The sequence below is a fragment of the Tupaia chinensis genome, unplaced genomic scaffold (assembly GCF_000334495.1).
Source record: "Tupaia chinensis unplaced genomic scaffold, TupChi_1.0 Scaffold143615_1, whole genome shotgun sequence".
NCBI lineage: Eukaryota > Metazoa > Chordata > Mammalia > Scandentia > Tupaiidae > Tupaia > Tupaia belangeri.
Genome location: NW_006203463.1, coordinates 311,443 through 333,132, shown reverse-complemented (window position 1 = coordinate 333,132; position 21,690 = coordinate 311,443). Strand labels below are relative to the sequence as shown.

The 21,690-nt window shown below is 41.8% G+C and overlaps 1 protein-coding gene across 1 annotated transcript in view; it reads right to left on the bottom strand.

Annotated features, from left to right (window-relative positions):
* SCFD2 (sec1 family domain containing 2) overlaps positions 1 to 17,454 on the bottom strand; it is a 457,870-nt gene extending 440,416 nt beyond the window's left edge. The window contains exons 1-2 of the mRNA XM_006164377.2: positions 16,492 to 17,454; positions 4,939 to 5,107 (exon numbers count right to left, since the gene is read on the bottom strand). Coding sequence (XP_006164439.1) covers positions 4,939 to 5,107; positions 16,492 to 17,329 — 1,007 coding nt within the window. The 5' untranslated portion in view covers positions 17,330 to 17,454. The remainder of the gene's footprint in view (positions 1 to 4,938; positions 5,108 to 16,491) is intronic.
* Positions 17,455 to 21,690: the final 4,236 nt, after the last annotated feature.

Genomic DNA, 21,690 nt, shown 5'->3' with positions numbered 1-21,690 from the left:
AAAATGTTAAAAAAAAAAAGGAAAGAAAAAAGTAGCGTTCTTATTTAAACACTAATTTCTTTTTTTTTTTAAGGTTTTTGCCATTGGGCACGTGCACTCATTGATGAAAGACAGAGAGCAATGGTGAGGGAAAGTGAGAAATCACCACCCCCCAGGGATAGCTACATTGCAATCTCTTCTCTTCCATTCGCCTCCTGGGCTTTTGGGCACACATACATACGTATCCAGCAAGACTTTCAAGCCCCCAGGTCTGAGACTCAAACTGTGGTCAGCCTGTGGGAATAAGCAGCATAACCACTACACCCCTAGCTGTCTCCACTAATTTCTATTTATTTTTTATGGAAGACACATTCACACGATTGAAAATACAAAACACAGGGGCCAGCAGGTGGAGTGGTGGTTAAGGTGCTGGACTCTGACATGGCCAACCATGGTTGAAGTCCCAAGCCCAGCAGCTTACTTTCTCACTCTCCCATTCTCTCTGTCTGTCTCTCTCTGGTCAAAATTGAAGAATAATAATAAATAAAATTAAATTTTTTTTTTTAATTTTAAAAAGAAAAAAATACAGAACACAAGAAGTGACCCATTTAGTCAGACCTCTCCCTGCGTCTCGCATTCACTAGTTCACCAAGTCTCCGCATGCCCACAGCCACCCAGCACCACGCAGAGGCCACGGCATCTGCCCGCACCTAATGCATCGGGAGCAAATGTGCGCAGGTACTTCACCCACTGACCACGTTTGCCGACCCAGTCAGAGTCACTAGATGCCGGGGCTGAGTCCAGGACTTGAACTGCAGTCAATCACGTGGAAGTCTGTCTCAGCCTCACCCACTCACAGATCCCGCCCTAGCAGCCTCTGTCACCACAGATTCATTCAGCGAGTACCTCTTCAGTGCCAGGTATCCTTCCAGCCAATGGGGACACAGCAGGGAATAAAACAGACAAACACCCCAACATCTCTGCTGTCACAGAACCCAAGTGGAAAGTTTCTCCATAGTTCTCTATAGAGAGGAACCAAAATACAGTGTAAGTACCTTAGAAAGAGACAAGTGATAGGGACCAGCAGATAGCATAATGGCTATGTCACTGGACTCCCATGTAGTCAAGCGCGGTTCAAGTCCCAGACCCAGAGGCTTAAACTCACGCTGGGCGCGTGTGCGTGCATGCCCTAGATCCCGAGAGGAGAATGGAGAAGGGATTGCGGCATGGCCATCCCCCCTGGGGGGTGATTTCTCGCTTTCTATCTCTCTGTCTCGCTCTGTCTGTCTGGCAAGTGCACACGCCCTATAGCAAAAACCTCTAAAAAACAAAAAAACAAACAAAAAAAAAAGAAAGTGACAAGTGATGAGCAGAGAAAATGCAAAACAGAGAAACGCAAACTGCTAAAGTGGACAGAAGACGCCAGCAGGTGGTATGGTGCTTAAGGCACTGGATTCCCATGTGGTTGACCACGGTTCGCATCTCAGACTCAGTGGCTTTAATATCACACCAGGCACATGTGTACGCCTGCCCAAAGTCCCAAAAGGAGAATGAAGGAGAAGGGGCCACCCCCGGGGCTGATTTCTCACTTTGTCTCTCTGAATTTCTCTGTCTCTCTCTCTCTAGCAAGCACACTTGCCCTATGGCAAAAACCTTAAAAACAAGAAGGAGGACAGGAAAGACCTCACTAAGAAGGAAGAGAGGAAATGGGGGCACGCGCATGTCTGCAGGAAGAATGATCTGGGAGGCGGCAACGCTGGCAAGAGCTGAAGCCCTGAGGCCGGACCCTGCATGCTGTCCTGAGGAACAGTGAGGAAGGTGTGTGGCTGGAAAGCAGCAAGAAGAGCGAGGAGGCAACGCCATCAGGCAGGAACCAGGAGCCAGGCGGCACCATCCTGCAGGCCACCGTGAGGTCTTTGGCTTTCACACAGAGGCAAGTAGGGAGCGATGGCAAAAGCGGGCACTGGGCCCAGCAGAACCAGCAGCACCCAGGAGCATCGAGTGCAGATGAGCTAAGTCCAGGTCGGGCATCAGGGGAAGGCTGCTGAAGGAGCGGAAAGGGTGCTGGGCTAGAGAGAAGCTGGAGCAGATGACAGAAACCCGCTCCGACAGGAGGAGAACAGAACAAAGAAGATTCTGTGCCCTCTTGTGAAAACATTCCACATGATCCAGGGACCTGGACAGGGCCTGGAAAGCCACGTTGCATGCATTTAAGGTCTCGATGTCTCACTTGCATGGACAATAACTTCACCTACTATAATTACAAACAGCCTCTTATAAAATAGTATGTACTTACATCAGAGTTTGATGTAATAAACTGCTTATAATAAAGATTACTCTGGGGCAGCTGGTGCTATCACAGTGAAGGTGGCTGGATCCCACAAGGCTGACTGTGTGGTTTGAGTCCTGGACCTGGCTGCTTGGAAAACCCACCAGGGAATGTGCATGCATGCCCAAAATCCCAAAAGGAGAATGGAGGAAAAGAGACTGCAGTGTGCTGTCCACCTCAGGGGGTGCTTTCTCACCTTGCCTCTCCTTCGTGTGTTCTCGCTCGCTCACTCGCTCTGTCGCTCGCTCTCTCTCTCTCTCTCTGTCTCCAATAAGCACATGCACCCAACAGCAAATTTAAAAATATATATATTTCATGGCAGGCACACTGGTTGCCAAGAATTCATCTGTGCTGCATTTTAGAACTAACGTTTTTGTCTTTCCTCTCCTTTCATGGAGAAGTTTTTGGAAGGTGCTGTTAGCGGTAATAATGGTTATTGTTATTTTGATGCTACATGTATATAGCACATAGGAGAAAAACTGTCATTTCTTTCCATTCTTCTCTTGCAGAGAAATTCATCAGATTTCTTAACAATTGCAAAAAACTACCATTGTTCTTCCAATTATTGCTTTAGGTCTTTATTAGCTTATAATTTCTCACCTATCCATCTGGCTTTTACAACCTGGCTTTTCTCAAAAAGGAAAACTGTTTCTTGAAGGCACAGTTGATATTTTATCTTTTTAAATGTCCTTCATATTAGCTTAGAGAAAGGTTCATAGTAAGTCCTTATTAATTAACATCTGAATGACCCCTCTGAACAACTGAAAGTATTTCCCAACACAATTACTTCCATGTTTTTATAGCTCAAAACCCTTTGCCCTTTGTTGTTTTTTTGTTTTATAAGGATTATTTAACTTTATTTATTATTATTATTATTATTATTATTTTTAAATTTAACTTGATAGAGAAAAAGAGAAACAGCAAGCGGGAATCAAACTACCAGCCCATTTCTTTTTGTTTTTGCTTTAGAGCATTTTTTTGCTATAGAGTACATGAGCTCACCAGAGACACAAAGAGAGACGGAGAGACAGAAAGCAAGAAATTAACTCCCCTCCCCCAAGAATGGTCACACTGCAATCCCTTCTCCACTCTCTCGGGATTTTGGTCATGTGCGCACACACGCTGAGCAAGAGTTTCAAGCTGCCAGGTCTGGGACTTGAACCATGGTCAGTCACATGGGAGTCCAGTGCCTTAACCACTACATCACCTACTGGCCCCTGTTTTTTTTTTATAATTGTCCCCAGGTACATGCATTCAACAGAGACAGAGAGAAGGAGAAGGAGAACTACCCCTCACTAGACGTGGTCATGCTACAATCCCTTCTCCTCCATTTCCACATCTTCTGGGGATTTGGAGCACATGTGTGTCCACATCCAATGTGTTCCTCATGCTGGGGCAGAGATCTGAACATGGTTGGACATGTGGGACCCAGCTTCCTTAACCACCAGGGCACAGGGTTGGCCCAAGTATGTTTTTACTGTACATATGAGCATTGAAAAAATGCTGTACAACTTTTCATTTTCTCCCCACACTGACCCATACACACTGGCATCCAATAACCTTTTTTTTTGGGGGGGGGAGGTTTTCGCTATAGGGCGCTTGTGCTCACCAGACAGACAGAGAGACACAGAGACAGAAAGTGAGAAATCACCCCCCAGGGGGGATGGCCACGCCGCAATCCCTTCTCCTCCATTCTCCTCTCGGGATCTTGGGCATGCACGCACACGCGCCCGGCATGAGTTTTAAGCCACCGGGTTGGGACGCAAACCACGGTCGACTACATGGGAGTCAAGCGACATAGCCATTACGCTAACTGCTGGTTCCCATCCAATAACTTATTAACAGAACAAAAAAGATGAAAACTTCAAGAGCTGCAAAATATTACAAATATGGTAGGAAATTCCAAATATATCTTACTGTTAATATTCAAAATTCTAATGCTGAAATATATGATTTTGTTTAAAAGACAAAATAGGAAGATAAAAGAAATGGATAAATTTAGATACTTCTTTTTCTTCTACTACTCTTTTTATGAATAAGAATAATATGCATAAGAATCGTTGATAGAGGACAAAGGCCACAAGGTGACTACCATATCTTTTCATTGTCATTTCTGGAGAAGTCTTTTCTTTTTGAAACTTTGCATAACGTAAAGTACATCTTCTTTCTCTGACTTCTCTAAGCATGTGAAGAAAATAGCCTAAGAAATAAAAACTCTCACTGATGCCCAAGAGGATCATTTACATATCATTTACATATAAAAAGATGGCACTGTTTCAGAGTTGCCTTCTAGTCATGTGAAAACGTCAACTGGGAAAAAGAAATTGATGAAGCCTAGACCCGATTCCATGTAAAACCATCTATCAAATGGAGATGCATAAAATGCCTCATCTGATCCTGGGAAGAAGCTTGTATGACACTAAATGACACTTCTACAAAATCCCATACTTTTTGACTTATTGTTATGCTTAATGGATACGGTTATTTCAAAGTTAAGGGGGAAAATGCCTTTTTCTAAATGCTCTGTATGAGATTTTCCATTTCATTGTTTCCTTTTCACAGGAAAGGAAGGAAGGGGAAGAGGGAGAAGGCTGAGCAGGAGAAAACAACGACGACTCCACACATCTTACTTGGGTTGTGCGAGACAGCCTGGTGCCACCATGTCTTGATTGTCCTCGTCAGCCTGGAGTGCGGTGAGCTCTGCCATGTTGACCATCACATCGTTCGTGTGGCCTGGAAGCTGGGGGAGCACTGAAATGATCTTCTCCACGAAGTTGTCCCCATGGTGTCCAACCGCTCCTTGGTAAAGCAAAAGGGAAACCAGATAGGTTTCATAATGCCCTTCTATCTAAACTAACACATATTTTTGTTTCTTGTTACAAATCAGTAACACACATTCGGTATTTTGCCCTTTGCATGTTAATTCGGCTCCCAGTTTGCGTGGCACGTGGACTGCATCGGTGCTCAGTGAGAGCCCACATCACGTCAGCTCTGGTTACCCGCCCACATCTAGAAGGCTTTAGTAAGAACTTGCTGAATAACTAAATAAACGGTCAGCCTACGGTCAGGCAGGTAAATAGTATCGTAGGATAATGTAGCCTGAAATCTTACAGCTGAATTTTACCTTTATTTCAGATAAAGACACTGAGGCCAAGAAGGGCTTAGGGACCTGACCAAGACTCCCCTCATCTTAGTAAGCGCAAAGGCCCGTGTGCCTAGGTCACCTGTACCCACCAAGTCAGGCATGGAAGTTGGCAGCAAGTAGGCTCTCACTAAACATATGTTGGATAGTGGAAAGAACAAATGATAACAACCTGCTCTGCCAGATAATTGTGCTGTGTTCTAAGAACCATTCTAGGAGCTTTACATTTATTAACTACTTTAATAACAAATACATTAATGAATTCAAATGAAAAGTCAAGACTAATGACATGTTCAATGCTTTTTATATGAAACCAAGTTACCTCTCCAAAAGACATCATTGCTTAAGATATCATTCCAACAAGAGTGGATCTTGGGGACCAGCAGGTGGTATAGTGGTTGGGGTGCTGGACACTCCCACATGGTCGACTGCAGTTCAAATACTGGACCTGGTGGCTTGCTTTCTCACTTTCTCTCTCTCTCTCTCTGTATCTCTCTCTGGTCAAATTAAAATAAATGAATGAATAAATAAAATTAAATAAATAATTATTTAACAATTTAAAAAAAAAAGAGTGGCTCTTGCCACATTTACTCATCATGACCCCATCCACTTCATATGAACTACCATTTTGCCTCCTAATGTCTCGCTGTCTGTAGATCTCCCGTCTCTTTTTTACAAGAATTATTTTATTTTATTTGTTTATTCATTCATTCATTTTTTAAAAATTTGACCAGAGAGGGACAGAGCGAGGGGGCGGGGGTGGGGGTTGGGAGTGAGAAAGCAAGGCGCCAGGTCCAGGACTCAAACCATGGTCAGCCATGTGGAAGTCCACCACCCTAAATCACCACGCTGCCTGCTGGCCCAGATCTCTCTTGTTTCTTAACATAACAGGAAGTAGGAAAGGCCAAACTAGGAACCCAAGGAATCATTATTATCACCATCATCATCTTTATCAAAATGGCTAATATTTATTAAAGGCTTATACTATGCCAGGTACTAAGCACTATGCTTTATATTTATCACCCACCTAATAGGTATTGAGGGCTTAAACACTAGGTACTAAGTTACACACAGTACACTTATTACCCACCTCACTCTTATAACAAGTCTAGTAGGTGGGTTGTATTTTAGTGGATGTATACTTCTTCAGTTACATGGAAGAAGATTCTATTTAAATAACATGCTCAAGATCAAATAAATAACTTATAAATTGAAAAGTAAGATTCAAACCCAGGAGCCAAATCATTACAAAAACCATGTTCTCAGTTAAAAAAAGAAAAAAAATCCCAGGCCCAGACTTCACCCTCCTGACCCCAAGATCTACCCAGAGTAATCCTCAATTCCCATGGAATCTGCAGTACAAAGGGAGAAAAACGGTACTGCAGAGAGATTGCAGATCACCTTCTCTTGCACGCCTCTGAACACTCAGGTTGAACTCCAAAAATTAGGAAAAAAAATGTATAATTCATCAGATGTCCAGAAACCACCGCAGAGGCACAAGAAATATGAGAAGCCAAGAAAGTATCTCTCTTCACCCTCCACAGACAATACAATGTAACTTGTGGAAATGTCAGATAACAAATTTATAATATTCATAGTGACAAAGCTAATAGAGATGCAAGAGAAGAGACAACAAATTCCAGAAGATGCAGGAGAAAACAGATGAATTCCAGAAGGCAAGGAAGTTCTTGCACAATATGAAAGAGGAAATATACACCATAAAAAAAAGAAACAAACAATTGTTGAAGATGCAGGCTGTAATACAGGAAATCAAAATCTCCCTTGAAAGTATTAAAAACAGATTAGATCATGCAGAAAACCGAATCTCAGATGTAGAAGGCAGGACCTCTGACCTAGAAAAAGTCACCAAAAAAACTGAGAACATAACTTCAAAAATGAGAATAATATACGAATAATAGTAGATACCATTAAACACCCAAACATCCAGATAACCAGTATCCCAGAAGGTAAAGAAACAAATAAGGGCATTGATCATCTATTCCATGCAGTTTTGGAAGAAAACTTTCTAAACCTAAAGAGGCATTCAAATATCCAGACCCAAGATATACGAAGGACCCCCACATAGAATCAACCTAGGAAGATCTTCTCCAAGGCACATCATAGCCAGATTGACCGAAACACAGAGAGACAAGATATTAAAATTGGCAAAAGAGAAACATCAAGGTACTTTCAAAAGATATCCCATCGGGCTAACATCAGACTTCTCATCAGAAACAATGCAAGCAAAGAAAGAATGGGAAAATATATTCAAAGTGTTCATTGAAAAACAATTTCAACCAACAATACTATACCTGGCAAGATTCTTCTTCATATGGGAAAAGAAGATAAAAACATTCTAAGATAAACAAACCCCGAAAGAATTTATCAACACCAGACCAGCTCTCCAAGAAGTTCTGAAGGGAGTGTTATACCAGGAAAACTAAAGTCAGACACGCAGAAATAACAGTACAAAAAATAACCAACAGGGAGCCAGCAAGTGGCGTGGTGGTTAAGGGGGCTGGACTCCCACGTGGCTGACCACAGTTCGAGTCCCAGATCTGGCTGTTGCTTTCTCACTTTCCCTTTTTCTCTCACTCTCACTTTGTCCCTCTCTGGTCAAATTAAAATAAGTAAATTAATAAACAAAGTTAAAATAATTCTTAAAAAAAAGTGAATGGCCAACTTAATGGTAGGGACAAGTCCAGAAAGATCAATAATAACATTGAATGTTAACTTCCAGAATTTAAACAGAAAGATTGGATCACAGCAACACTGTAAATTCAACAGAAGAGAAGTTAATTACATGAGACTAAACTGTTGAAATAGAATTTTATGACTTTTTGACTAAAACATTACTAATTTTCGTCTATGCTTTGTTTTCCAGATTTAAGGATTTTTATCTTCTCTTGAACTGTTGATAGGTTCATCCACCTACTGTTTGAACTGAGTCCTAGCCTTTTTCCTGGCTTTAAGTCTTAAGCAAATTTCTCTTCACATTTTTTGATTCTGATCTATTAAAACTAAAACTGATTTTCTTGAAATTAAAAAATGCATATTAAAGAAAACCTATTGAATGATTGCATTAAGGTATATAGCCCCAGCTAGGCGCTACTTTATAGTATGTTCATTCTACTCACTGAGGTTTAAGCCTAAAGTCAGACATGTGACATGTGTTCATAGATATGTACATATCAACTGCATTTGCTTTTGAAAGTATTTAGATCTATTAAGATCTTTTGTGAATCAATAAAATGTGGGGGGGAAAAAGGCATAGAAAGTAACTGTAGATACCAGAAACAGTGTGGGAGGAAGGTGGAAAATGGCAAACGGTGAGAGGTAGGGAATCACCAGGCAAAAAAAAAAAAAAAAAAAAGGAAAAAAAAGAAGCACAACATATAGAAACGAGAAACAAAAACTCTTTTGTTGATGATAACACATCTGGTAATATCCTTGATTGAGCCAATATACAGCGTATTCTTGGTGGAAAATCTCATTTTGTATACTATATTGATGTACAGTGAATGAATATAAATTTTTTAAAAATTCAAAAGGTAACTTAAGGCAGAGTCAGGAGGCTAGGGGTTTCTAAGGTGATTTCTGATGTTAAAGTAAAGGGTTCTTGTTCTATCAGTAGAATATTCCTTTATTAAGCCTAGAAGAAATCATGTTTTATTTATGTTGTCTGTGGTTTACGGCTGTCTCCCCAGCACTCAGAGAAGCTTCTTGTTACTCAACAAGATTATTAAGTGGCCCAGAGGTTGGTGTGGGAGAGGGGTGGTCGGAAGTCTCCAAGTGAGTTAGGTCTTTAAATTAAACTCAACAGGATTCCCTCATAGTGTCATGAATTTGTTTCTCTTCACTAACTCCTTTCTCATTTACTAAAAATTTGTATAAATCTCGGGCCAGCAGCTGGCATGGTGGTTAAAAGGTGCAGGCCTCCCACATGGCCCACCACGGTTTGAGTCCTGGACCGAGCAGCTTGCTTTCTCACTTTCACAGTCTCTCTTTCTCTCTCTCTCTCTCTCTCTCTTTCACTGTAACTCTGCCCCTCTCTGGTCAAATTTATATATATATATATAAAGTTAAATATAATTGCTATTTTAAAAAAATATATATAAGTCTCCGCTTATCATCCAAGTAAGTTTTCTTTGAATTTGATGCTCAATTTCTGGCTCCCATCCCAAGCTAGTCTTACTTTCCCCCTGCCATTCACAGACACGTGGAGTGAACTCACTCGTGTTCTGTGTGCCGCCCTGTCCTAACTTCGTTAGCCTCTACAACCTGGCCGTCACTCACTGTTTCTTCTCCCACACCAGGGATCTTTGGCAAGTCTCAGTTCATCAAACCCTCTACAAATTGGAACTGTTAAGAATCCTCGTGAAACTTTCCAAATATGAAAAGTAAAAACATGAATTGCTCATTAAGAGTTATTTTTACAGAATCAAAGTATCATTTATATTACTAAAATATTGTATACAGGGGCCAGCAGATGGCTTGGTGGTTAAGATGCTGGACTCCCATATGGTTGACTGTGGTTCGAATCCCAGACCTGGTAGCTTGCTTTCTCACTTTCCCTTTCTCTCTCTCTCTCTGTCTCTCTCTGGCCAAATTAAGATAATAATAATAAATAAAATCAAATAATTATTTTTAAATATTGTGTATTAACTTCTTTATAGTGTTCAAAAGAGAAGTCTATTTGAATTATGGTGTATTTATTGAAGCAGTTATCAAATTTGAGATTTTTATCTACTATTTATGCAGAACTTCTAAACTTTCTATGGTGAACACACAGCTTTGCTGTAATGAAAATAAAAAAGTACATTGCATATACAAACACACAAACATTCCCAAAATCTTAACAAGGGTTACCTTTGGGTTATAGTTTAAGTAATCTCTACCAAAACTTCACTTTTCCATATCAATTGCTACAAAAAGCACATGAGACCTACCTAATTAGAAAAATAATTTATGTTTCATTAGAAAGGGTTTTTAATACTGTATCAGAGAAATAACAAAATGCCAGTTTACAAAACCATGACTACTCAGCTGGTCAGACTTAGTAAAAATCCAAATTGCTCTGCTCATCTGTGAACACAGTTTCTCACATGTCCAACTATAGAGAGTTCAGTATTCACTTTCTAATTAGTGGCATTTATATAACTCAAATATAGACTATGGAACGTATCTGGGGCCTACTGATGTCAGAATGAGTTCAAATTATTCCTCTTATAAAATGAGTAAAAGGTCAAGATTTAGATTGAAATTATATTGTCAGAGAGCTTAATTTCTCCTTCTTTACAAAAATTTTAAAATATTTGAGATGCTCTGGAGTAGAAGTTAATTAGACTCTGATTATTTTTTTGTTTTTTAAAAAATTATTTTATTTTGTTATTATTATCATTATTTAATTTGACCAGAGAGAGAGGGAAAGACAGAGGCCTGTATCTAAACATCACATGGAAGGAGAAAGTGAGAAAGCAAACCTTCAGGTCCAAGACTTGAACTGTGGTAAGTCATGTGGAAGTCTAGCACCTTAACCATTGTGCCACCGCTAGCCCTGGACTCCAATTACTTCTTCCCTATCAAATCCTTAATCTGGCCAACAGCAAAATGGTCCTTAGTCTGGACAAAGAATAATTAAATACCAAGAGGTATACAGAAAAAAACTGAAAGATGTACTAGTTTCTTATGTGAAAGACCAATAATGATAGCAACATCATCTTCTATGGTGATTAATAGAAGATGTGATGCTATTTTACCAATAGAAAAATTCAGACTTTGGGGACCAGCAGGTGGCATGGTGGTTAAGGTGCTGGACATTCCCACGTGGCCGACCATGGTTCAAGTCCTGGATCTGGTGGCTTGCTTTCTCACTTCCACTCTCTCTCTCTTTGTGTGTCTCTCTCTGGTCAAATTAAAATAAAAGAATGAATAAAAAAAAAAAACTTTATTGCTGAAATGACAAGTACCTTAACTAACCTGTTGATAAGATCAAATAAGGTAATGTAGAAGTGATTTTTATCCATAAAATACATAAATTCAATTAGTTAATATTATATCTTTCCTCCAGTTTTACTGTGTACACAAACTGTTCAGTCTTAGAATATCCAGAATGTGCACCTTAGTGCCCACACATTGCATTTGCAAAGGACTAAAGATATGACTTAAGAACCTCAGAAATGGGAACCAGCAGTTAGCGTAATGGCTATGTCGCTGGACCCCCACGTAGTGGACTGTGGTTTGCGTCCCGGACCTGGTGTCTTAAAACTCACGCTGGGTGCGTGTGCGTGCGTGCCCAAGATCCCGAGAGGAGAATGGAGGAGAAGGGATTGCGGCGTGACCATCCCCCCTGGGGGGTGATTTCTCGCTTTCTGTCTCTCTGTCTCTCTCTGTCCGTCTGGCGAGCGCACGTGCCCTATAGCGAAAACCTCCCCCCCCCAAAAAAAAAGAACCTCAGAAGTATTTTCAACTGGAAAAAATAAATGTGTTCACTTCAGTGAGTGTCTAGTTGGCAGCCACCTTTAATCCACTCACTCATCCTTTTATTCAGCAAATATTTACGGTGGTGCTACAGTAATGTGATGCTCTAGGATGTTGAAGCCACATGGCAAGGTCTGCGGTTGCAGCCTGAGGAACTCCTGCACACACTGTCCCTGATTTTGACCGACCGGCGACGGAAGTCAGTCACAGTGTAAAGACTCTGCTGGGAGTGTCCTCCTCATGTGGAAGAAATGTAGAAATACAGACATGCATACTCCTGAGGGGTTTTAAAAGAATTATATATTTAATTTTATTTATGATTATTATTAGTATTACTATTTTAATTCATCAGAGAGAAAGATAAAGTAAGAAAGCAAGATGCCAGGTCTGGGACTCAAACTGCGGTTGGCCACATGGGAGTCCAGTGCCCTAACCACCATGCCACCTTCTGGCCCCATACATACTTCTAAAATAAATAAATAAATATTTAGAGAATACCTACTGTTTTCAAAGCACTCTCCTGAGTACTGATTAATAAACAGTAAACAAAACAGAGTCCCTCCCCTCATGAGTTTTCATTCAAGTGGAAAAGACAGGCAACAAGCAGTCAATTAGTGTCAGGTTGTAATAAAAGTCATGATAAATAAAGCAAGATAAGGGTTAGAGAATGTCAAAGAAAGTAGTCAGGAAAAGCCTCTCCAAGGAGCAAGTATTTGAGCTGACCAAATTAAAAATAATAATAATAATTGGGACCAGCAGGTGGCATGGTGGTTAAGGTGCTGGACACTCCCGCATGGCTGACCACAGCTCGAATCCTAGACCTGGCGCCTTGCTTTCTCACTTTCTCTCTCTCTCTCTCTCTCTCTCTGTGTGTGTGTGTGTGTGTGTGTGTGTGTGTGTGTGTGTCTGGTCAAGTTAAAAAATAAATGAATGAATAAATAAATTTTTAAAAGTAAAAAAATAATAATAATAAATAAAATTAAATAAATCTACAAAAAAAGAAAGAAAGAAAGAAAGAAAGAAAGAAAGAAAGAAAGAAAGAAAGAAAGAAAGAATAAAGGAAGTGAAGGGGAAAGTCATGTGGAAACCTGATGGAAGAACACTCCGAGCAGAGCGACAGAGGAACTACAAAAACCCAGAGGCTGAGACTTGCCTGGCATGTCTGAGGAATGGCAAGGTGACGGATGTGCTCCGAGAGCAGTGCGTCAGGGGACATCAGTGGGAGGTGAAGGGGAGAGGTGAACACAGGCAGGTCATGTACAGCCTTGAAAACAACGCTGCAGAACTTGGACTTGAAGTAGGTGCAACGGCGGGGAGCTGCGAGCACACGACATGGCCTATTTATGCTTTCATGGGCTCACGCAGACAAATGGCTGAAGTTGCTTTTCTGCACATCTTTCACACTTCTGTCTTCCTTCCTTCCTTTTCACTACCTGCATGCTTCACTATGTCAAATACTGAGCACTGGATTTGGCGATAGAAAGGCCATTGGTGACCTGTAAATTCAAAGTTGGTGGGAAGTATTGGAAAATAAAAGCCTAATGGAAATGAAGGCAGAGAAAATTGGAGCGGATAATTGTGGAGACACAGCAGATATCAAAAACTCTTTCAAAGTCTGCTATAAAATGAAGGGGAAAAAAGGAACTGAAGTTGGGAGAGTAAGAGATGTCAAGAAAGATGTTCCATTCTTCCTGTTGAATGTCCATAGCAAAAATCCGGAGAAAAGAACACATGAAGATCTAGAAAAGAAAGGAACCTAAGCTGCAAAGGTGAAAATGTTGACGTGACATAGTAGCAGGGATGTACATCCCTTTTTAACATGAAGGAAGAAAGGAAAATGCATGGTAAAGACGTAAAAGGTTTGCAGATTTGGTGAGAGGAAAATAATAGAAGATTTCTGATGGCTTGTATTTTCTCAGCATTACTAGAAGCAAAAAAGAAGACGAATGTGAGAAAGGATACCTGGAGGCTTGAGGAGGGAGAAAGTATGAGATGATTGCTGCTGAATGGCAACTTTGTCTTTCTATGGGTCCTTGACCTCTAAGTCACTGGTGACTGCTTTGTCATATATATGCTTTCAGAGGACAGAGTTATGGGGGTTTTTGGGGTTTTTTTTTTTTTTTTTTTGGAGACGTTTTTGCCATAGGGCACGTGTGCTCGCCAGACAGACACAGAGAGAGAGACAGAAAGCGAGAAATCACCCCCCCAGAGGGGATGGCCACACCGCAATCCATTCTCCTCTCAGGATCTTGGGCACGCACGCACACGTGCCCAGCATGAGTTTTAAGCCACCGGGTCTGGGACGCGAACCACTGTCGACTACATGGGAGTCCAGTGACATAGCCATTGCGCTAACTGCTGGTCCCCAGAGTTATGTGTTTTGTTTGTTTTGTATGCAGAAAAGAGCTACAGACAAGAAATAGATGCTGAGGTTGAAAAGAAGCTGTTGCCATGATCCCAGAGTCAGGACATTAAGGTTTACCTAGCTGAGGGCCAGCAGGGGGCATGGTGATTAAGGGTGCTGGTATCCCAGATGGCCAACCAGGGTTTAAGTCCAGGACCTGGTGGTTTGCTTTCTCACTTCCTCTCTCTCTCTCACTCTCAACAACTTCCTTTCTTTCTTTTTCTCTTCCTTTCTTTTACTCACTTGCTCCTTCCTTCCTCCCTCCCTTCCTTCCTTCCTTCCTTCCTCCCTTCCTTCCTTCCTTCCTTCCTTCAATTTGATCAGAGACCAGAGAGGGACAGAGTAAGAGAAAATAGAAAGTGAAAGTGAGAAAGCAAGCCACCAGGTCCAGGACTAGAACTGTGGTTGGCCATGTGGGAGACCACCATGCCACCTATTGGCCACAATAAAATAATTCTTATAAAAAAAACTTTGGGGACCAGCAATTGGCGTAATGGCTATGTCGCTGGACTCCAATGTAGTTGACCGTGGTTCGAGTTCCAGACCTGGTGGCTTAAACTTATGCCGGCCACATGTGCATGCGTGCCCAGGATCCTGAGAGAAGAATGGAGAAGAAGGGATTGAGGCGTGGCCATCCCCCCTGGGGGATGATTTCTTGCTTTCTATCTCTCTGTCTCTCAGTCTTTCTGGTGAGCACACATGCCCTATAGCAAAAACCTCTCAAAAAAAAAAAAGTTTGTCTAACTGAAGTCTTAGAGAAGAAACACAAAAATATGAGGCCTTTTCAATGGATCATAAAACAATATGTCACACTTTTGGCATAAAGAAATAGGATTCTGAACAATAGAAGCCATCCATCCAATAAACTCAACACCATATACTCATCAGCTTGTCTTTTTCATCCTCTAAGAGTGCTAGAATAATTACTTAGATGTAAACTAGTGACCGAAACAAACACATCTGTTTTTCCCAGACACATAATGAAGATTACCCCTTAGTATTACCACTTAGCTTACTCTATTTTATAATCTGAAAATGAATTTCATTCATGTCAAAAACTCAAATACACCTATTATATTTTTTATAAATTCATTCAACCTTTTTTCTGACTTATTAAAGGGACTGTTTACAAATATCAGTTCCCTGGTTATTCTCACTGACCTTGGGTGTGGCTAAGCTATACTACCGGCACCATAATACCTACCTAGTTATGAATCAGTGAGGTTGACCTTTGAAAATCAGCTCACGTCAGGTATAAGAACACATTTTTCCTTCAACTATTTTTAAAATTTTTTAAAAAAATTATTTCTATTTAACTTTATTTGTTTATTTTAATTTGTCCAGAGAGAGACAGAGTGAGTGAAACACACACACACACAGAGAGAGAGAGAGAGAGAGAAAGCAAGCTGCCAGGTCCAGGACTCGAACTGCAGTCGGCCATGTGGGAATTTGGTGCCTTTAACCAACATACCACCTGCCGACCCCATCCTTCACCTATTTTAAGAGTCACATATATTCATTATTTTGTATAAATAATTAACATATTATTACAATTTGAAATCATCTATACAATCTTCAACAGAACAAGAACAAAAAATCTAAAACATTTAAAAATATTTTCTGAAATTCTATTTCATTTCACTTACTAGTGATATTTAAGTTCAGACTCACAATTTAACACTCATCTAGAGAAACCTCAACTAATTGTCTAGGATAATTTCATCTTTGTTGTCCAGCAGTTTTCCTTCCATTAGGTCATCAGTTAACACTTCTCCAACAAATCAGAGTCCTCTTAGGAAAGATCATTATGAATACTGACATCAACAAATTTCTAAAACCTCCGAGGTGGACAGTTCTTCTCGAAGTCAGCATAATTCCATTTCTCCAGTCTCTTGGACTAGATGCAGTTGTTGATTAACCAGGTAAGGCACACTGAGGACATACTTACTCATTAAAGTATTTAACAAATTTGCTTATCTATAGTATTTCCCCGTTGGAGACATTAAACTATGTGTGATTAGAGACTGTGTCCACGGAGACCATTTTTATATCCTCAACCTCACAAATAGTAAAAGGCCAATAAAATATATGCTCAATCACTGAAAGACCCAGCACCTTGGAAGCGATTATGAAGGACTCCACAGCAATGCCACCTACCTGTGAGATCCAGAGTTCTGTCCACAAACACTACTGATGCCCGGCCTACAGCAGACTTCCTCCTGTTCTTGGCAGGGGCATAATTAGCCAGATCTGCAGCAATGACCCGACTGAGGGAACCCACAGCAAAACACTCCTCTCGTACCCCTAAATGCTCACAGAGGGAACTGAGGCCTGACACCAGGCACCTGATCTGCAGCAGCAGCTCTGGGGTCAGGGCAGTTGAATCCACCTCGCCCAGGCTTGCCAGCCTCCTCTTGTCCGGTCGGGCACTATTAAGGAGATGCACATCCTGGAGTAACAGTGGGAAAAGGGAAGCAAAGGCTGGAGTCAAGGCAAGGTGAGGAGCTGCAGGGGCAAGCAACAACGGGACGTGCAGCACCTCAGCCGTATAGTTCATGTTGCCCATCCATTCACACAGTTTCTCCTCCAGCTGTTCGAACACAGGCTGCTGCCCCTCCAGCTCGGCCGCTGCAGCTGCTGGCACGTGGTTAGCGGTGAGGTGAACAGCATGGCTCACGGCGGTGACCACCACACAATACTGGAAATGACTGCGGCAGACGATGTCTCGTATGGTCTCCACGGTCCGGCCTTTCAGTAGACAACTCAGCACGAACACCGCCTTGGGTTGTTCGGCTCCGCCACCCACTGCGCCGGGCTCAAACTCCCGCAGGTGACACGCAGGACCCCCTACCGCCTCCAGGAGCCGCGTAGATCCGCAGCCCCAGTGCAGACTCTCGGCGCAGGCAGCATCCAGGTAGACCACGGCCCGTTTCACTTTGGCCAGCACCTGTTCCCAGCCTTGCTGGGTAAAGGACAGCACGCTCGGGGAGCTCATAGTTGGGGATTCGCAGACTTGGGGGACTCGAGTGAAAAATTTCTCTCAGAACTCACTGCTTCCGGATTTCAGGATCCCAGAGACTTTGACAGTCAACACAGTACACGTGGTCCTGCCGCTGACGCGACTGGTGACGGCGCGCGCTGATGACGTCGGAGTGAGCGGTGATTGGCCTGTCACGAGAATGGGGAGCTGGGAAGCGGAAGTGGGCGGGGCTCCGCGGCTCTGCGCGTCCTCGGAAGTTCGGAAAAGGAAGGGGCTGCCTGGGAAAGAGGCTGACTGTGTTCTGTTCGTCGTCCTTCCTACTTGGGAAATCTCAGCAATAAAACCCGAGCCGACATTTCTTAATCTTCCTTTGAAATGAAGACGTCTCTACAAGTACCCCCTCTTTCCCCATTTAAACAGAGCGCAAGCAGAGGATCATCCCATTAAACAACCTGTGTGCGATGTTTTTAATATGGATTGCTGTCACACAGTTACTGCACACAAGCCTCACTACAGCCCTACGGGTCTCATTTTTACTTTCTCCATCTTTCCTTCCTCATCTCATTGTCACTAAATCTTGATCTGCTTCAGAATTTCTAGAATCGAGCCTCCTCTCACTGGCTTTCCCTCACCCACTATCACCACTCACATGTTCATTTGCAACCGATCTCTCCCCTGACCTCCAGCATTTTCCGGCTGTCCATGTCTTCTCCCTTCAATTCAATGTTGTTACTGCTAAACTAAGTTGGTCCTACCATTTTCTTGCTTAAAAGCTTCTACTGGCCCATCTTCTACAACCTACATTCAAACTCCTTAAAACAAACCCAAACTTTTCACTTGATTTCTCGATTTCTCTTGAGCTACTCCCAGCCAAGAACATTCTGTAGCTGCCCAGTGATTCAGCAACCTGAGCCTAGGATGTATCACAGATTCAGTTTGTTCAACCAATACTTACTGAGGAGGAATAATAAATTCTGACCAAGTAGAGAAAAAAGGGAAGTGGTCAGAAGTTGTTTCATACAGGACATAAATTTTGAGTTGTCTTCAAAGAAAACCAGGTGTTCACCAGGTGGACAGGAAACATACATATCATGCCACCTGGAACTACACTTAACCATAGCTGGTGTGTACTGTGTGAAGAAAGGCCCAAGAAGAAATAGGGTCAAAGAACCAGAAAAACAAGCAGACATGGCCTGAACTAGACCAGTTCTAATGGAGAATTATTAATTTTTTTTCTTAAAATGTTAAGAGTGGAAATAACTTGGTCATATTGGATTTTAGGAGAAGAAAGATTTTAGTCAAAATTATTATGGAAAATAATTTGAAATGGAACCAGATTTAGGGCAAAGAGTGCAGTCAGGAAATAGTACCAGCTACTCTGGGTGAGAATTTATAAGGAAGGCAACGAGTGAAATGGACAGAGTGGGAACTTATACAAGGACATTAACAGGGGCTGGCCAGTGGTACGGTGGTTGGGGATGCTGAATTCCCACATGGTTGACCCCAGTTTGGGTCCTGGACCTGGTGGCTTGCTTTCTCGCTTTCCCTTTCTCTCTTTGTCTCTTTCTGGTCAAATTTAGAAATAATAACAATAAATAAAACTAACTAAATAAATAATTTTTAAAAATAAGAGAGAGAGAGACATTAACAAGATAGAGCCGAAGGGCTTATGATCAGCATTTTTGGAGTAGAAGGAAAATTTCAGGTCAACAACCAGTTTTCTGTCTGGATGACTGGTAAGTCACTGAGATTTAAAAAGCCAGAAGAAGAAAATTGAAGAAAAAAATATACTGGATTCAGTTGGGGCATATTTTTATTTATTTTTTGTTTGTTTAACAATTCAATCTCACTAAATACGTTGTTGTACAACCAATCTCCGAAACTTAACATCTTGCAAAACTGAAACTCTATATTCAAGACACAGTAACTCTCTGTTTCCCTCTTCCCCTCCTAGCTCCGGCAACTGCCACTCTACTTTCTGTTTCTATGAGTTGAATACTCTAGACCTCTCTAGAAGCAAACCAGTCTAGTCGTGTATCTCTTGACAATAGGGATACAAGCTGAGAAATGAATTGTGAGGCAATTTTGTCTTTGTGTGCACATCACAGATTGTACTAACTCCAAACTAGGTGGTATAGCCTACTGGGTGCTTTGTATGTAACCCATGGCTTGTAGGCTACAAATCTGTGCCACATGTTACTGTACTGGATATCAAAGGCAATTGTAACAGTGGGATTTGTATACCTAAATATAGAAAAGGAACAGTAAAAAGTACAGAGTAGGAGACAAAAATGGTACACCTGTACCAGAGCGCTTAGCATGAAAGAAGCTTGCAGGACTGGATGAGTCACCAAGTGAGTGGGGAGTGAACCTAAAACCTCCAACATTACTGTCCACCACCGCAGACTTTATAAACACTAAAGGCTACACTACATTTAAAAATATATATATTTTCTTCCTTTGATTGCAAATTAGCGTCTACTTACGGCAAGTTTTTATTTTTTGAATTTCTGTGACCTTTTGTAATAATACTTGGCTTAAAAGACATACATTGTACAGCCATATGAAGATATTTTATTTGTGTTTTTCAAGTTTTTTTTTTTAAAAAAAAAACAAAGCCATGAGCACATGAATTAGCCTAGGCCTGCACAGGGTTAGGATCATCACTATCACTGTCTTCCCCCGCCACATCTTGTCTTCCTGGAGTCTTCAGGGGCAGTAACACACATGGCAGTATCATCTCCAGTGGTAACAATGCCTTCTGAAATACCTCCTGAAGGACATGGCTGAGCCTCTCCCTGAGGAGGTGTCAGTCTAATCAGTTCCAGCAACTCTAGTCAATTCCTCAGAAACCACCTGTGGGAATTCCTTAACGTCATTATCATCCAGACCCAGGGTGGAGTTGTTCGCCGTCTCAGTGACAGCTTTGCTGATTTTGGTAATCGCCTCATCCCTGGCAAATACTTTGAAGCTGTGGATGAACCTCTTGACTGTCTTCTTACAGATGCCACTTGTATGCTTCTTGGTGACATCACCCTAAGCTCAAGCAAGGTGGTTTTCTTTTAAAGAATTATTTAATTTTATTTAAATATTGTTATTATTTTAATTTGACCAGAGAGAGAGAGGGAAAGTGAGAGAGCAAGTTCCCAGGTCCAGGACTTAAACCATAGTCTACCATGTGGGATTCTAGCACCTTTAACCACCATGCCACCTGTCAGCCCCTAAACAAGGTTTCTGATGGAGTCATAAATGTTGTAATCATCCCAGAATTGCATTAGTGTCTTCTCAATGCCTTCTTCAGTTGAAAAATATCCTTAGCAAAAGTCCTCCTCAAGTATCAGGATTTAAAAGGCGTTGTAATTCAGACTGTGATATGGTGGTTAAAGCGGCGGATCCACATGGCCGACTGTGCAATTTAAGTCTCAGTCTCAGTGGCTTGGGAAATACACCAGGTATATGTCTGTGCATGCCCAAAATCCCAGAAAGAGGGAGACATGGGGGAGAAGGGATTGCATCTTGACAGTTCTCCATGGGAGGGAGTGTTTTCTCACATGACCTTTCTGTCTCTCCTGCTTTCTCTTCTCTCTGTCTCCAGGAACAGTACACACCCTCTAGCAAATTTAAAAAATAAATAAAAGCTATTATAAATCCTTGATCTATTGGTTTAATCAAAGAGGTGGTGTTTGCAGGAAGATACACTTTGATAGTGGGATGATCACCAATAAAATTAGGATGTGCAGGGGGCATGATCAACAATAAGCAAAGTCTTGAAGATATTAATGTGTTGTCTGCAAACAGTGATTCTCCCTTCACTAGCATAACCGTCAGTGGGGCAGCCTGGGCCAGTAGCTCCCCGTTGCTCCAGCAGTGCTTACTGATTGGTTTGCAGGCCCAGGGATCTCACTGTGCCAGAATACAAAGGGCTTCAATTTGCCCCCCCCCAACCCCCCCCCCCCAGAGAGACTGTTTGTCTTCCTGTCCTTTTTTTTTTTTTTTAAGAGATTTTTGCTATAGGGTGCATATACTCACCAGAGAGACGGAAAGTGAGAAATCACTCTTTGCGGGATAGCCACGCCACAGTCCCTTCTCCTCCATTCTCCTCTTGGGATTTTGGACATGACACATTTGCCTGCTGTGATTTTCAAGGCGCCAGGTCTGGGATTCAAACTGCAGTCAGCCGTGTGAGAATCCAGCGCCTTAACCACTATGCTATCTGCTGGCCCCATGATTTCTTTTATGTTTTTTAATTGGCCAGAGGGAGCATAAACTTGCCAGAGAGACAGACAGAGAGAAAGAGGGAGAAAACATAGCCCAGTAAGGCATGGTCACATCACGATCCCTTTTCCTCCATATCACCATCCTGTCAAGATTTGGGT